Source organism: Epinephelus moara, chromosome 23, assembly GCF_006386435.1.
Source record: "Epinephelus moara isolate mb chromosome 23, YSFRI_EMoa_1.0, whole genome shotgun sequence".
NCBI lineage: Eukaryota > Metazoa > Chordata > Actinopteri > Perciformes > Serranidae > Epinephelus > Epinephelus moara.
In genome coordinates, this window is record NC_065528.1 from 12853228 (window position 1) to 12871487 (window position 18260).

The window sequence follows — 18260 nt, forward strand, 5'->3', positions numbered from 1 at the left end:
AAAATAAAGTGGTTACTGATGGACATGCAGTTGAGTGTCCATGTGCATTTTATTGTTCCATTAATACAGTTAAGTGAACCCAAGGAGCTCATTTATAGTCTCGGAGCTTGATATGGTTCATCTGAGGGATTCCATTTTCTGTTAGGTCAATTCTTTAGAGGAGAAACTTGTATTGGCGAGACTCTTGATGCTGAAATAAATTAAGTGCTGCGGCTTCACAAGTGCACCTCCGTTTGATATGTGTCCTTTTCAGCCGCGCTGCTAATAAAAGTAACCTCGCTCAAAACATCACTGTCAACAATAAGCAATGTACATATCAATCTTCATATGTTTCTTCTGGAGTCAGCCAGTGAAAAAATCCATATTGTGTTTTTTATTGGCAGGTACAACGTGTACTCTACAAAGCAGGGTCAGACTAAGATAAATGCACGGCGAGGGGGAAGGAGAGGAGGAAAGTAAAAGTGAGAGACGGGGAGGAGGAAAATGTGAAAAAACAGATAGAGAGCGAAAGTGAAAAAGATGGAGGAGTCAAACAGGGAGAAAACAAGTATGCGAGGAAGTTATTTTTAAAACAGAAGCACATGAAATGGTGGCCGCTGAGAGGTTGAGGGAAAACGCACAGCATATATCTAATCCACCTTGCCACTCATACCGAGCAACGTTGCAGGGTAAAGGTAGAGGAGAGGTCAGCGGTGCCATCCTGAACAACAATCTCCCTCTGTTTGACAGAGAAAACACAAACTCTCAAACATTTGACCAATACACGCAAACCGCCTCCTGACATTTGTCCAAAATAGCCCTTTATGGGGCTATGGGGCTGAGTCAGATTGACTTGGCTTAGTCAAATGCCCCGAGGGACATGTCTGTTTGTCTGCATTGATGTTTTCGCACAAACACCTGACGGACAGGTCGGACATGCTCAGTGGACTGTGCACAGCCCAGCGGTCATCCTAAGGCGATATTGGGGCTGCAGTTTGGGTTTAACCTTGAAAAGCCTTAGGGAAGCGGCCATTTGTTCAAAGTTAACCAGAGGGAGGCTGAGGAGTAAACTGTTTGTTTTTCGTTTTGCCCGTCATTCTCCCTTGGGTCAGCAGATAACAAGAGGTTTATGTAATTTTTCCCTTTGGAGATTCGGCCTTAACCTTTAATGCATTTTAGGCAATTTTCGGTTACATGCATGGTTATGAAGTAAAAATCTTCCAGACGTTTCCTCGACTCACCAGAGATGAAAGGGAGCGGTCGCATTAGGCCAGTTCATCCATCACATGAATGAATACTTTCAGATGAATTTTAAACAATGACCCCGAGTCTGCTTGTTGCCAGATATTAGAATCCTTGACAGTGAAAGCTGCTTAAACACGCACTCACACACACACTCATGCGCGCGGACAGGCACAGATGAGTGCACATAGCTGTCCAGCCATTTGACGAGCTGTCACCAAGCTTAAAGTAGCCAATGAAGCAAGCAAGAAATACCTGTCACGTCTCACATATTGTCAGCGTAAGCTGGTGAGAGGTACATTGACTGACGTCCTAAGCAGGATATGAAATGTGCATGTAGGCCAAAGCGTACAGGGCCACCGTTTGCAGCAAAGCAGGGACTCATATTCAAAACTATGAATGTATAAACAGTAGAGAACAGCAGTAAGAGCATGTTAACATACACGTAAGAATGCACATGCATCTATTAGCCTACAAATGACCGCCACATTTACATACTCAACCCACCCCAACACATACAAGCAGTTATATCTGCCAAATATAACAAATGGATCCAGCTATATGTTGCCTATGAGTGTGTGTGGGGGGCTATCTGCCTGCCCAGATAACAAATTACATAGTAGGTGGAACATGTCACAGCTGTCACCTCAGTCTCCACAACCAGGTATATTCAGGTTGGTGTCAGGCCGCTGAGAGACTCACACCACAGTAAGAGCACGGAGGCAGCAGCTGACTGATAACAAACCATATCATCTGGGTTCAGTGTGTGCATCTGCTGCGTGTTTGTATTTATGTGTGTGTTTGTCTTTCAGCAGGAAGGCATAAACAAGTTAGTCAGCTGATGACTAAATCATGACAGATGCATTAATGATGCCCCACCGGTCCTCAGTGTTCACCCATTGACATTCACAGATAGGGCAGCTGTGTTGTGTGTGTGTGTTGTGTAACACGTTTCTCAACCGAGACCTCTTTAATTGCTACAGTATAGACTGCGCATGCATACAGGCGGGAGAGCAACAGTGTTTACGTCTCTTGTAAAGCAGTAGGAGGATGTAAGGGGGTTTGAAGGTGTGTGTGTGTGTGTGTGTGTGTGTGTGTGTTGGGGTTGAAGTGGAGAGGAGGAGGCTGGGAGAGCTGGAGATAGGGTTTGAAGGACGGGCGGTTGAATAGATGGGCGGCATCTTAGCGAATACAAGTGGTGGCTCCCCATCTGCTGCCATCATTAACATTAAGAGCGTCCCTAATTCAAGCTAATTGCTGGTGACGAGGAAGTAAACAAACCGCGTACGGTTTGAGGAGATGAGCTGGAGACGAGGAGGGCGGGAGGGGAACATTTTCGAGGGATTGTGAAGTGAATGCTCAACTGGTTTTCTTAATGCTATCAATGTACTTGTGGCTGACAGTGTGCAGGCTGGCTTTAAGTACAGTAATATGGCAGCAGTTGGAGCTGGTGCTGAAAGGTGCTAACAAAACAATGGGTATTTTTTTGTATCACAAAAGAATCTCTTGAGGAAGTTGTTTAAAGCTGCACCAGCCAATACTTTAATACTAACAATGGGTCAAACGACTGTGTAATATAAAAAGGGTGACTCTATTGTTACCCTCATTCAATGGGGAATTTTAGCATCTTTCAGCTATTTGTTTTGGTTTACTGCCACATTGATCAGTGAAACTCAGAAAAACCCATATACCCTTCCTGGCCAGCCACATAGAGTTCATATAAAGATGGACAACACGTCTCCACTTCCTCCCACTGTACAAAAATGACGTCAAAATGTGGGGGCAACCATCTTGCCCTGGTTATGTCATTTAAAGATAGACTCTGTGCAATAGTGATCAGGAAGTGGAGCCACAACATTTAGTTCCTGCCCCTACAAGCATCCAACCCACTGATTGTGAGCACACTGATTGGCATACACAGCTGTCAATCATGATGTCACACCTCTTTTTAGCATCAACTATATAATTACAAACAAACTTGTTAGAAAAATGAGCACAAGTAAAAAAAACTATTGATGTGTACTTTTTTTAGTCTAGTCACATCAGCTCTATATTGCAGCCAGCCATCAGGGGGTGATTGAGATGTTTTGGTTTTACTTTTAGGGAGTTGTCACATTGTCCGTGCAGTACTTAGCTAGCACCAAAGTGCAGACAGAAAGATATCAAGCTGATCATCATAGGAAAACATTTAGCAGGGTTGGGTCTTGGTGGAGACCAAAAATAGAGCTAAAAGAGTGGTGAATATTGAAGAGCATTGAATGGCCACAATCATGAATCCATGTAACAGCAAAACCACTGACTGAATTGAACTGAGTAATTATTGCTTACAATTATAATATTAACCAAAAAATCAAATTCAACACTTTTTTTTTGCCCCATTTTTCACAGTTTGAAGTTAAGTTTGTTTTTTTTGCACACAAAAGACTTAGTTCTCAAATCTGCTTGCTAATTTTTTTAAAATTAGTTTTAGTGAGCACTTCGTCTTTTCTAACACAATCTATCAGGATGCTGATTAAAAAGCATGATTAGTACACAGGTGTCCCTTGGGATTGTCACAATAAAACGCCACTCTAAAATGTTGGATCACACAATAAAATGCCACAGATGTCGTAAGTTTTGATGGAGCGTGACATTGGCATGCTGACTGCAAGAATATCCACCAGAGCTGTTGCCCATTAACTTAATATTTATTTCACTACCATAAGATGTCTCTGATGTAATTTCCATGAATTTGGCACTACATCCAACCGACCTCACAGCCACAGACTACATGTAACCACATTAGCTCAGAACCTCCACATCCACATCTTCACCTGCAAGACTGTCTGAGACCAGCCACCCGAACAGCTGATGCAGCAGTTGGTTTGAACAACTGAACACTCATCGTCCTCACCTGGGTCTTAACTGACAGCAGTTTGTCATCATAACCAACTTGAGTGGGCAACTGCTCACCATTAATGGGTTCTGCCACTTTGGAGAAGTGTTTACTTCACAGATGAATCCCAGTTTACACTGTACCGGCCTTGTGCTGCCTGCATTCTCACCAGAAATGTCACCCATTGAGCATGTTTGGGATACTCTGGATCAGCGTGTTCCAATTCCTGCCAATATTCAGACACTTCACACAGCTGTTGGAGAGGAGCTGGCCAACATTCCACAGGCCGCAATTAACAACCTGATCAACTCTATGTGAAGAAGATGTGTCGCACTGCATCAGGCAAATGGCGATCATACCAGACTCTTTGGGGTATCTGTGTGCACAGACGAATTTTTGCAGTGTTAATGTGAATTACTAATAAATGTCTTTTAGAGTGGTCTTTAGCTGTGACCATTTCAAGGCACACCTGTGTAGTAATGATGCTGTTTAATCAGCATCTTGATATGCCACATCTGTCAGGTGGATGGATTATCTTGGGTGGCTGGTCTCAGACAATCATGCAGGTGAAGAAGGTGGATGGATTATCTTGGGTGGCTGGTCTCAGACAATCATGCAGGTGAAGACGCTGGATGTGGAGATCTTTAGCATGGTTACATGTGGTCTTTGGTTTTGAGGTCGGTTGGATGTAGTGCCAAATTCATGGAAATGACATTAAAGCTTGTACCATAACTTTATGGTAGTGAAATGAACATTCAATTCATGGGCAACAGCTCTGGTGGACATTCCTGCAGTCAGCATGCCAATGGCACACTCCATCACAACTGTGGCATTTTATTGTGTGATCACTTCATATTTTAGAGTGGCCTTTGCTGCGACAATCCCAAGGCACACCTGTGTAGTAATGACGCTGTTTAATCAGCATCTTGATATGCCACACCTGTCAGGTGGATGGATTATGTTGGGAAAGTGCCGACTAACACAGAGTTTAACAAATTTGTAACCACAGTTTGAGAGAAATGTATCTACTGAGTGCAAAAAAAAGCCTTAGATCTTTAAATTAAACCTGTGAAAATCCAAAAGTGTTGCATTTAAATGTTTGTTTAGTGTATAGATATGCCTGTAGATGGGAGCTTTTTGTGAGAGCCAATACTCATAAGTGTTTCTATCATCCTGTAAAATGATTCACTTTGTTAAAATGTCCCCTAAATAGTGATGTTTGGCAAGCAAAACCATTTTAATCATAAGAAATTATAAAAAAAAAAAAAAAAAATGTGTCCTTACTTTATGATTTACACCACATTTGATTTTCTATGTAAATGCTTCATTTACAGCTCCTCCAGCCATGTTGTTCTCAGTGCCAGTGGCGCAGTAAGTCCACTCATTTTGCACACACCCAGTGGTTTGTGAGTGGATATTGTTACCTGGGGGGGCTAAAAGAGAGCCTGAACTCACCGTGGTGGTTTTGACTCGGCCTCCGGGCTGTGTACAAGTCCAGCCAGATTTATTGACTAACAGGTCACAGCCTTCGTCCTCCAAACACGGCACCATCTCACACCACTGCTTTTTCCGAACAATACCAGCTGCGGAGAACACAGGGAAAGAGAACGAACGATTAGAGAGAGGTGAGAAAAAAAATAGCAGGAATAAACAGATGGAGAGAAATGATAGGGAGAGGTGGATGCAGAGATGTAACGATTAAAATGGAGTGAGTGGGCTGAGGGATGACAGATGGAGTAAGACAGATATGGAGAAAGATGTAACACGATGGAAAATGATAGAAAGGGGGAGATTTGAGAAATATGGTGAAATACATTTAAATGGAGTGAAAAAGATGGAGGGATGTAGAGAGGTGGATTGGAAGAGAGATAAGAAACGCAGGTGGATGAAGAGCAATGAAGTAAAGAGACAATTGGGAGATATGGGAGCAGGGGATGATGATGATGGAAAGATGGAGAGAATCAGACAGATGGAGAGAGCTGTGATCAGTCAGGTAAATAAAATCAAACATCACAAATGATATTGAGCAAGCAAACATTTTAAACAGGATGGAATATTTTGTGGCTCCCTCCACAAGGGGCAAAATATTCTGTATTTCATATACAACTTTACAAATCTGTGACATTTAACACAGTCCATAAGATTTCACTGGAACGTTTTTTTCAGTCTGCTCTGCTGTATTTCAGTTTCTACATTTCATAGAAAAGCCCCAGGCTTCATCGTATTACACTCATTTTCGTACTGTAGGCTTCACTCATACACAGAGGCATTAAAATAACAATGATGAACATAGCGACAATTAAATCTTGAGTTTTCTCTGCAATGCGATCTTTCACGTTTTGTCCCAAAAAGTGTCATTGCTACGACGCTGTGTTGTTAAAATGTGGAGAATGCACACTGTACACCTGAGCCTGAACATCCTGAGCTTTGCTCTTTTCTTAAAGATCCTCGGCCCACTGAAAAAGCATCGGAACCAATCAGTTGGAGTTCTCAGTGCAAGGACAATGACAATACCTATTCCTGCCACTTATGAATATTGCAAATTGTATTTGTAGGAGCACATGGCCAAACTGAAAATCTGGCCCTTCTTTCTTATTGATGAGTATATGATTCTGAAGGACATGAGACCAAAACCTAACATAAATTGTCTGAGCACTGTATCTGAAATCAGTTATCAAAACATGACATATGAAAACATAAAACCATGCAGACAATGACATTGTCTTGTTTTGGCCAGCTGTCCACAGTAATGAGATAAATGATTGCACAACCAAACAAAATGGGTCAAAATGTGTAGAAAACAATTTATAAAAATCAACCAGTTAGTGACACACAGCTGAGCAACCAACTGCATCATCACTTGGCAAAACTGAAAACACACTAAGTTAGCTGGCACGCAACCACACCCTAAGAAGACAGAGTCTGTGCAGCAGGTTAAAAACCCTGCTTGAGACAGATGCTTCACACATATCTCCCCCTGGTCCCTGTAATATTAGCAGTTTAATATTAGCGACCAACACATTCTAATCTAATCCAAGTGGACATTTGTGCCAAATTTGAGTAAATTCCCTGAAGGCGTTGTTGAGAATGAGACGGATGCAAGGTCACAGTGACCTTTAGCTTTTGACTACCAAAATCTCATCAGTTCATCATTGAGTCCAAGTGGACATTTGTGCCAAATTTGAAGAAATTCCCTAAAAGTGTTCTTGAGATATCTCGTTCACAAGAATCCGATGGACATTGATAGCCAGATGAAAGGATGGACAACTCGAAACATAATGCCTCTGACTAAGTCTATCCCTGGCGCAGGGGTAGCCACTGCTCTGTTGTTATCATCTTACAGTCCTACAAAGATATCAGCAGTAATATCAGTTTTCTCAAAAGCTACATATGAATGTCGTTGTTTTTTAAAAATTAAATGATGAATTTACTTTATTTTTATCTTGTATGTCCTTTTCCTTTTTTGTGATTCTGAGTTTAGAATACCATAATGTAATATAATATAGCTACAGCAGCCAACTAGTAAAAGTAAATCAGATATAATACATGCAGTTTCCTGTTTCTGTGAGAAGCAATTATGCAGAATAAATGAATGAATGAGCATTTGACAAAAAATGACTTTGGAGGCTCACAAATTTACATTAAACCTGTGCCTCTGTAATAACATATCAGCACTAGACTATAACAGCCAAAATGAAAGCGCAACTCAAAATATAAAAACAATTCTCTTGCCACTTCCAAAACATACCCTGTGGAGATTTCATTGTAAACAAACATTATTTTTTGTAAACAAATATTACTTGGCTTTACATAAACCCAACAGAGTTCATGAAAGTAATGGCTGTTGGGGAAAAAAGACAAAAAAGAAAAAGTGAATTTAAGGGTCATTACGTACATGGTGTAATGAGGTGGTTTTTGGTGTAATGAAGAAGAAAAAAAAAGCCTCTACAGATAAGGCGTCTAATCACAGCTCTGCGTCTAGGGTTGGCTTAACACATCTTCACAATTCAGAAACTGCATTAAAAAGGATTCAAGAATAAAAAGTAAGCAACCACTTGAGTATGTAAATCAGAAGGACAGAAAAGGAAACGAGATGAACTGAGATAGAGGGAGAGAGGATGAAGACAAAGTAGAGAAATATCCAGATAACATTCTTGACCGTTAGAGAATATGGACGAGATAAAGGAAGACAGATACATACATTTATGCTCATATTCCTATGCATTTATGGATGGAAAATGGCGTTCTTTAATGGATAACAGTGAAACTCAGAATGAATTATAGGCCGTACATACATCATATTCTCTTTGCCATGGCGTTCATGGCATGCTGGCTCTCTTACAGCATGTGGGAATTGTGCTCAGTTCCATATCTATAAATTTGCTTTAAGGGCACCTTCAGTAGCTGTCATAATCCGGCATGTAGATCATCAGTGAGCAGTGTACCTAATGCTAATATCTGTTCATCATAAACAATATCTATACATCAATCAATCCATGGAATGTGTATACCTTCTCAAGCACTACATGGCTAAATAATGAAAGTACTCTCAACACTGTGTCAGCACACTCAAGAGTGATCTCGAAATTGACACCAATGTAGAACATTATTATTGTTGAGTGCATTTTGCTGACATGCTACTTGAGGTTGAATTACTTAGCGCTACTGTAGAATAGCTTGCCTCAAGGCTAGCTGCACAAAAACAATCTCGAACATGTGTGACTTGAATATTTCCACTTCAGGGGCAAAGTTACATGTGGGGGACAATGCAATTTCAAATAGATCAAATCTCTGAAAACTATTAAGTGTTAAGTGTCAGCAATATTTTTTTTCTTCTACATCAGCCTTGTACTCTGCTAAGCATTATAGACTCATTTCCCTGCCAGTTCCTGACAGATACATTTCAAAATGTATTGGTATGGCAGTTTATCTATGAGTTAATTGTTGGCTGTCCATTTCTGGATGTCCAGAAATGCTACTCATTTGTCTGTCCTGAATGTGAGCGCCTATCTGGTCCATTGGATTAAGGTGTTATATCCCAGATCAAGTTTGCGTCCCTAAGGAGTTTGGTATGCTTCAAAATGAACAGCACCTGAAACGCCCTTCCTCTGCACCTTTCTAATGTCAGAATCAAACAGCTGAGTCTGACAATGTTGGAGGCTTTGATACTACCCATAATTAAGTGTTTATTATTTTCATTTTTTTATTTATCCATACCTCACCACTTCGCAAATGAGCCACTAGAAAAAAATCCCCCAAAGAATCCTGTTTTTGAATCTGTTCTGTGCCTTGTCAACATGCCCTCAAATGTGTGTTAATATGTTGGATGCCTGCTTATTCCTGTGTCCAAGGCTATTCTTATTTTTTTTAAAGATCTAGGCTATTCAGTTGTTCTTTAGCATGAGATTAGTTTTAATATAAGAGGGCTGTTTTAATATTAAGTAATATTAATCCACCTTCTGGGACAAAGTTGATAAGATTTTCACATTTTGCCACATTTGGTTATTCTTTGGTGAGGGTACAGTACAGACAGTTGTATTGAGAAGTAACTTAGTACTTTCAAATGAAAATAACCAGTAATCTGTAATATTTACATTTTGAAAAAAACCTGCTCAAAGCGGTTCCTTAGACAACTACTTCCATCACTGTCTTTGTGTACAATATATCACAACAGCATGAACACTTTCAAGGAAAAGGTGTCTAAAAGTGTGCACCATTATCCCTATTTGAACAATTGCTGAGTGTGGCCCCTCTCTGTCAGGCCTGACCTGTCACCCCACCTTCAAAAGTGTGGCCACTTTCAGAAGCAATAAAAACATGTGCCATCAGATGTTGTTAGAAAACACACTTACAAACTAGTTTGTTTCAAGTGTACTCAGGCCCCACACCTTTCTCTGGCTAACCTGTCCTATAGGTGTTCCTCAAGGCTGCGCTCTTCTTCCCCTGCTATTCTCCACACACACATAAACACTGTGCATTGTGAGAGCAGTGATCTCTCCTTCATTACGTATGCTGATGATATTATCCTGGTTGCCAGTGGGGTGCAAACAAAACCTCCTACTGGCAAGACATCTTCAACCTTCTTAGACCCCAAAGGTCACAAGCTGCGTCAGGAATACAGAATGAGGGCAGATAGAATGGGCTCTACCTACAGTACAAACCAATCAACGTAAAAGGGCAGGGAAAGGAGCCAGCAGTAACTGAGAACAAAATCCACCTTCTGGGACAAAGTTGATAAGATTTTCACATTTGGCCATAAATTATTGACTGATCCCATTTCATGGTATGGGAAGATCACAATCAGGTGAAAAAAAAAATCAGGTGAACTGAGACAGGCTGTAACAGTACAAACCTACAATCAAAAAGGCAATCCAGTTTTCCAATGGCCCCACCGATCCTCTAAATCAGCATACTAGATGCTGCCTTCAGGCCACACACTTATAGTCTGAAGTTCAAGACATCCTTTATACCATATACCATTCAGCAAGCGTCTTTAAAGCATTTCCCCCCAGTACCCCTGCACGCTGTGACTCTCCTGGCCCTTGTCTTTTTCTTTTTTAAGAACCCATTTTATCTTCTAACATTTTATGACATATTTATTTATTATTTGGAATTTGTCTTTTGTGTGCTTTGTCCTGATGTGTTGTGTGAAGTATGCCGGTGCCAAAGACGAATTTCTGTTTTATGTAAATCTAAAGGACAAGAAACTGCATCTGCATCAACCAGCTGTACCTCGGCAGCGGTAAATTAAAAGGGGAAGCGAGAAAGCAGATGAGAAAATTAGAGGACATATTGAAAACACACCATTCGCTGAGGTGAAAGGAAAAACTTGTCAGTTGTAATAGCCCAAGGTTTGGCAGTGTTCTCAAGATTTTTTTTCCCCTTCCTTTTCTTATTTAATCCATTACCATGAATTTATCACATTGTCAGCAAGGTCACTTACACAATTCACTAACCGGTTTTGTTTCGCTCCTAAATTACCATCCAGTGGGGTGACCCTCAGCTGATGAAGATGTATAGCGCCGTCAGGTAAATAATAGTAATGAGGGAATGAATGCTGCTATGTGTGTGCATGTGTGTTAAAGATGTGAATTATGATTGAAAGAATGATAGAGCAGCTCTATCCTTGATGACTCAGTTGTCAGCTGTACCTTGAACGCTACTGATCTGCAGTTGTACAATAACTTAAGCTCTTTCTGCTACAAAACTACAACCACTCCACAAGCTGATAAAACAAGCATCAGATTGCTGCTGATGAGATCTTTATGACTGTAGTTGTGTCAAATGAATGATGTAAGATTTAAAAATGTGACTGCACAGACATCTTGTTGACATAGCTGATTTCTACATTGATGTTAAAACAGTTATACCACCACAACTTAACGTTGCTGTAATCAATATTTTTTATATCAATCAATTAAATGACAATGTGTAAGGTGAAAGGTGTTGTTGGTGCAGTTCCCTCCCAGCTTCTAGTAGAATTTTAGCACCTTTCAGCTTCTTGTTTTGTATTTGCTTGCAACTTTACCATCATGAACCTGTCTCACGGAATGACTTTGTCATTTTCGGCTGCACCAAGCAGCTGTTTTCAGCGACAAAGCTCTAACAAACACTGTACGTACATGACCTGCCCAGCACTAAAAAGCACACAGCCAAAGTTAGCAGTTAGCTGGGGATTAAAGTGGACTATAGTGGATCATTTAGAAGCTTAAGAGCCAATATATTTCCCTCCAGAGTTGATGGAGACCCCAAACAGAGCAACAAGAATGATAATATTTGACTTAATTTGCAAGGTGTCCAGAAACATGACACTTAAATAAAGCTAAAGGTGCTCTGTATCTGTTAGATATGTTAATAGGCAACTTTTTTGTCACCATAATAACCAAACAAAAATGCCTTTGATTGGCGGACGACCCACTATACCTCTGAGCCACTTTATAAGGTGATGATTTGTCATTTACAGCTTGTTGCAATACTCACAAATGAAATAAAGCAGGTTCCAACTCCTGCCATCTGAAATTACAGATATTATTACTACCCTACCTTGATTTGGCTCTTGTATAACATAACACTTAATGTTAAAGATTTTAAAAGGGAACCTCCACCAAAGCCCCACAAGAATCAAACACTCACACCTGTAGACTTAAAAGAGAGCTCCAAAAACTTTGTAGCATGCTCCTTTGTGGATGATGTCAGCTGCAGTTAGCTTGAATTCAAAGTAGTTACAAAGGACTACAAGTGACCCAGTTTCACAGTGAAATAAAAGTATCAAAAATCCAAAGAAACTTCTCAAACTACTGCAGCATCATCCACTTTTTTTTGCTATCAGAGTGTGCTCAACATTCACATTTCAACCAAATCATGGCTAAATGAAATGGCTGCACATGGCTTAAAAAGCTTACTGATCCAGTGTAAAATAAAAGCTGTGTGTTTAACCAAATTTTGGCATAGTGGGGATTTAATATCCAGCTATGGTGGTTCTTGGATGAAGCTCAAATCCAATTTGGCATAACACACACAAAAACTAAAGAACTGGAGCACAGCGCCGTGTGAAAACAACTTATTAGCTTTAACAGATTGTGAAACTGCAGGTCAAACTACTTGATTTTCACCATGTCTTTTTATATCAATGATTTTTCTGTTTATATTGCCCTGGACTTAAAGGGGCTCAATGCAAAATTCAGAGCGTGGCAGTGTTCTGGACAGGGTTCTCAACATGGAGGTGGCTGAGCCAGTGGCTAGCAGCTAACAGTGCTAACTCCATTTCACAAAACAACGACAACAGTGCTGACAGAACTGATCATATTAACCAGGGGGGAACCGGAGGGTGGGCTCAACACTACCATGACGCCCCTGTCCTAGAATGAGTGGTATAAGCATATAAGCACAGTGCAAAGCGGCGGTGATGAGCTAGCCAGTGGGATACACTCATGCACTAACATGAACACCCAGCCAGATCGTCTTACCACAACAAAGAAACAAAGGAAGCTTAAATTACAAGACACATTTAGGTAGCGTTACTTCATTCTCTGCTCAGGACACCATTACTCACCTCAATCACCTCAATCTTAACATAGCTAATAGTGGTTTGCTGTTACATTAATGCTCTGAATGTCGCGCAAGAACCTCTGACAGCCAGGTAAGAATGGTGGACGTCCTTGCTAACAGGCAGCAACTGGTCCAATAACTGTGATTTATCATATAAGAAATCAGACACCGTACAGACAAGTTAAGACCAGGCCTTTTTCTGTCACATTTGGATTCACGTCACTAACTAAACTCATCTCCCAGCAACATCTTCTGATAGCTACACTATCTGCTACCATTCGACCATATCACTGCTGGGCACTGGGCAGTGGCTTGTGATAAAATGTATAAGATTCAAGGGTGATATGAAATCAAAACATCCCTTAAACATGCTCCCACACATGCAGGGAACCAGGCACAAACACACCGGTGAGCACCTGCAGACGTGGACAGAAATAAACACACATACACACACACACAGGTTTGATGCTATGTGTAAGGGAAGGTATCGGCCATGGTTTCATCAGCAGGAGATAAGGAGGAGAGAGGTAGAGAACATTATTACACCCTCCATGGGACACTTATCTTCCCACCAAATGGGAGATCACACTCATGTCAACAGCCAACATCTTGGCCTAATAAATTCCATCTAATGCCATGCCAAGCCTGAGATGGCAGGAGAAAGATGAGATGTGTGTGTGTGTGTGTGTGTGTGTGTGTGTGTGTGTGTGTGTGTGTGTGTGAAGGAGACAGAGAGAGACAGAGCGCAGGCAAGGAGATAGTAAGAAATTGGACGAAAAAGACAGGAAGTAGACCTAAAGACAGATCAGAGCTGCTGTAATAAATGCAGTGCAGCAGTCCTCAAGAGATGATAAGAAGATTTGCTAAGATAATTACAAACTGTACAGATCAGATACGGCCTGGGCAGGTAGCAGAATCAGCAGTTGGGCAACAGCTGCAGATGTTGGACACCAGATATGGTCGGACCACATGTTTATTTTAAAAAAAAATTGACATTTTTAACACATATGTGAATTCAAAACATGTACATACAGTTATTATTACATGTGTTTGTTAGGTCTGTTGTGTGGATCCTTACAGGGTTCCAGTTTGTGTCAAGTTTGTTAGTGTGGTGGTGCACAACTCTGCATGCCTGTGTGATTCTGTGCAAGGTAGGGATGGAAATTGATAAGAATTTGTCGATACAGATTCTAATATCAATTCCTGATAAATTGCTGGTTGGTTCCAGGATATAAACTGGAACCAAAATTAACGATTACATACAAAATCAACAATGCTTCTGCAGAGAATAAAATAACCATGACTTTAACATTTGAACATTAAAATACTCATTTTTTAAAAAGGGTATAACGACACAAATTCAGGGTGCTTACAGTGATTAAAGGATGCAAACGCATAACCACTAATCTACTGACTACTCAGTGATACACGATCACCTTTTCCTGGGTCATTTTACCATGCTGTGCTACTGTGAAAGGATTTTCCCGAGGTGCATGAGAAGAGCTACCAACACTAGTAGCTGCAGCCCCAGCACGACTGTCATCACCAAAATGAAATTGGAGAATATTAATTAAGTGAAAGCATCCATTTTTCATTGAAATTTTTTTTAGTCAAGAAAACAAATGGTGTTAATTAAACGTTATTTTAATTAACAGGATTTTACCTTCGGGAGTCGTGCTACTAGGGAATGCAGTACTCTCTAGTACAGTATCACCAACTGAGACCTGACTGCACTGTAAGGGTGCTGTCTTGACAAATGAGTGCGAGTGTTTCCCCGATTGGATGAAACTGTCATCTTGCAAATCTTACAACTTCTGAATGCAGATGATGCCTTGAGTGATGTGTTAATCTAATCTCGCGATTCTTTCGTGATCTCATGAAATTGCATTGAATCACTGTGCATGTGCAACTCTCTGAAAGTACGGATGTACCATGCTGACCGCCATCGGCCTTTCTGCAAATAAGATGACATTCACCGATGGCAGTTACCAATGTTTTTCCATTGTGTCACATCAATTTTTCGCAGGCTAAAAAGCAGAGCTCCAGACAATTGCCGTCCTGTTGTCCCAAGGACAATAGAAAACATGTTTGAGGCAAACAGAGTTCTTCCCTGGGATGCATCCTATTGTTTCCCTGATGATGTTACATTGTAAACAACAAATCCATGTTCACATCAGCAGCAGTAGCGCAAGTTAATGTTAGCTGTTAGCAGCCAGTGAGCGGAACTAACTGCTGACGGAGGTTACATTGACTTAGATCATGATGTGTGCAAGCTCTCTTTGGTAAAAATGAGTATTCGGCGAAGGAAAACATTAATGTTCTCATGATGTGTTTAAATACAATCCTGTAAAATGTAGTTTTGGGCGAGAAACTTGAATAAGTACAGTTGTTTGATAGAGAAATTTGTTGATGTTTTCACAGCAATATAAAATAGATATTACAGAGGGAATTGTAAAACAGTCATATATAGTGCAAAGACTTCTTAAGCACTTATTTAACCCTTTGAAACCTGGAGCGACATCACTTTTCTTGTGATGTTTTCAGATGCCTTTCGCAAGGGTGATGAGGATGAGTACAGGGCTGTTGTGGATAACTTTGTCACATGGTGTGAGCAGAACCATCTGCAGCTCAACGTGGCAAAGACAAAGGAACTGGCTGTGGATCTGAGGAGGACCAAGACACCGGTGACCCCTGTTTCCATCCAGGGGGTCAGTGTGGACATTGTAGAGGACTATAAGTACCTGGGGGTACACATTGACAATAAACTGGACTGGGCTAAGAACACTAACGCTCTCTACAGGAAGGGCCAGAGCCGTCTCTATTTTCTGAGGCGACTGAGGTCCTTCAACATCTGCCGGACTATGCTCAGGATTTTCTATGAGTCTGTGGTGGCCAGTGCTATCCTCTATGCTGTTGTGTGCTGGGGCAGCAGGCTGAGGGTGGCGGACGCCAACAGACTCAACAAACTGATCCGCAAGGCCAGTGACGTTGTGGGAATGGAGTGTGACTCTCTGATGGTGGTGTCAGAGAGGAGGATGCTGTCTAAGCTACGAACTATCTTGGACAATGTCTCACACCCACTCCACCATGTGCTGGTCAGGCACAAGAGTACTTTCAGTGGGAGACTCATACCACCAAGATGTACCACTGAGCGCCACAGGAAATCATTCCTGCCTGTGGCCATCAAACTGTACAACTCCTCCCTCTGAGTGGCCCTGAGACTTTTTCACACACTGCAATAATTTAATTTAACTTGTGCAATAACCCCATTCACCCTGACTGTATATATTCTGTTTGTGTAAATAATCTTGTTCAGTTTACAATATATATATGTATATATATATATATATTTATTTACGTTTATGTTTGTTAATAATTCCTGTTTATTTAACTATATATTTGTAAATACTATTGTTTAAATTTCTTATATTTTCACGTATCTTTCCTCTCTTGCAAGGAGCACCTGTAACATAAATAATTTCCCCTCGGGGATCAATAAAGTATTTCTGATTCTGATTCTGATTCTGAAGTATTTAAACCTTTGAACCCTGAGCAAATTGGTGCAACTTCTTTCAAACATATGGGAAAAAAGGGCACTGAACAACTTGGTAAAAAATGTCCTGCAAATTGGGGGGGAAAAAAACAAAATAAATACAATTATTTGAATTAAATTATTATTAAAAATTGGATAAAAAGAAGTAAGCTAGGGTAAAACCATATTATTATTACTATTATTATGACACTTCAAAATTATGTTACAAAATTATTAGAATTTTCAAGCTTTTTTTTTTTTAACTAATTTTCTTGTTTTTAATTTTCTCTATTTACAAATTTCTTGCTAATTTTTTGGGGGGCATATTTTCTTATCACTTCTTTGCCTTTTTTGCATGTTTTTAAAAAAAAAAAAAAAAAAGCAAGCCATTTTGCTTGCTTGCTTTGTTTGAAAGGGTTAAAAAAATCAAGTGAAAGAAAGTTATTTTAAAGGTTTTTCATAAATGTGTATGATTAAATCGAATGAGATTAAATTCTCATTTAAAGAGAGTGTAATGAAAGGCTAAATGATTTTAAAGCAGTTCAGTTATTTTCTTTACAGTGTATATTTCTTTGTTTCCCGACACAGGGGAATAAATAACAACAAAAACAGAATAAACAACAACCAAAACAAACAAACAAAAAACTGCAGTATCAGCTATCAGCAAAGTTGTTATTTAGAACATTGGAATTGGCCCAGAATCCCACAATGGGTGAATCCCTATCGAAAAGCACTGGTGAGAGGAATCCAAAGTCACAGAAGCATGAAGGAAGCATATGATTCATAGAAATCAGACAACTAGGAGCCTGTTCTCAATGCAAACTGATTCTGAATTCCCAACTCCTGTCTGACAGAGGCAAATCAACATGACTCTTGATTCACTGCAATAAGCTGGTTGCAAAATGGAGCTCTCTCTCTCTCACACACACACACACGCACACACACACACACACACCTTATACACATAGGCATTCATATGCATTTTCTTTCTGCTATTTGTCAATTCTCTGCCACCTCTGCCCACCTTCGCCTCTCTAATGCATCGCCGCGCTGCTCGGGCCTCCTCGTGCCCAGTAATGGCGAATCAAATAGCCTTTTAAGCAAATTCACTGTGTCTTCATTTCCCAAATGAGTCCTATAAATCTGTCAGAATATTTCTCCCTACTGTATGTACTTCTTCCTGCTATAAGAGTGCAAACATCCCGGCAGCATATGAAAACATGAGCACATATGCACGCACAGAAAATCATTCTCGCCATGTATTTGTGGCTGTTATTTTCTGCACGCCACTTTGCACTAAATTGGCGGTAATCAGGATGTCGGCTAACAGAAAAAGCTCCAACACAAACATAATGTACAACTAGCATTCGCACTGTATATGAAAAAACACACACACACACACACACACACACACACACACACACAGTAATCTCTTTGCTGACATGTCAGGCAACAAAGTCAAACAAAAGACGGCTGGAAAAAGCCAACCGAGTGCCATTAAGACCCCAAGATTTGCTTTCATCATGGAAATCCCCTCCCATGTCTCCTTTTACACTGGATCTACTATCTGGATAATTAACTGTA

The 18260-nt window shown here is 40.4% G+C and overlaps 1 protein-coding gene across 3 annotated transcripts in view; it reads right to left on the reverse strand.

The window, feature by feature from the left end:
* The window catches only part of tafa5a (TAFA chemokine like family member 5a), a 212822-nt gene that overhangs the window by 15842 nt on the left and 178720 nt on the right, over window positions 1-18260 (reverse strand). For all 3 annotated transcript variants that reach the window (XM_050036702.1, XM_050036701.1, XM_050036703.1), the window contains exon 3: window positions 5552-5679. In XM_050036702.1, coding sequence (XP_049892659.1) covers window positions 5552-5679 — 128 coding nt within the window. The remainder of the gene's footprint in view (window positions 1-5551; window positions 5680-18260) is intronic.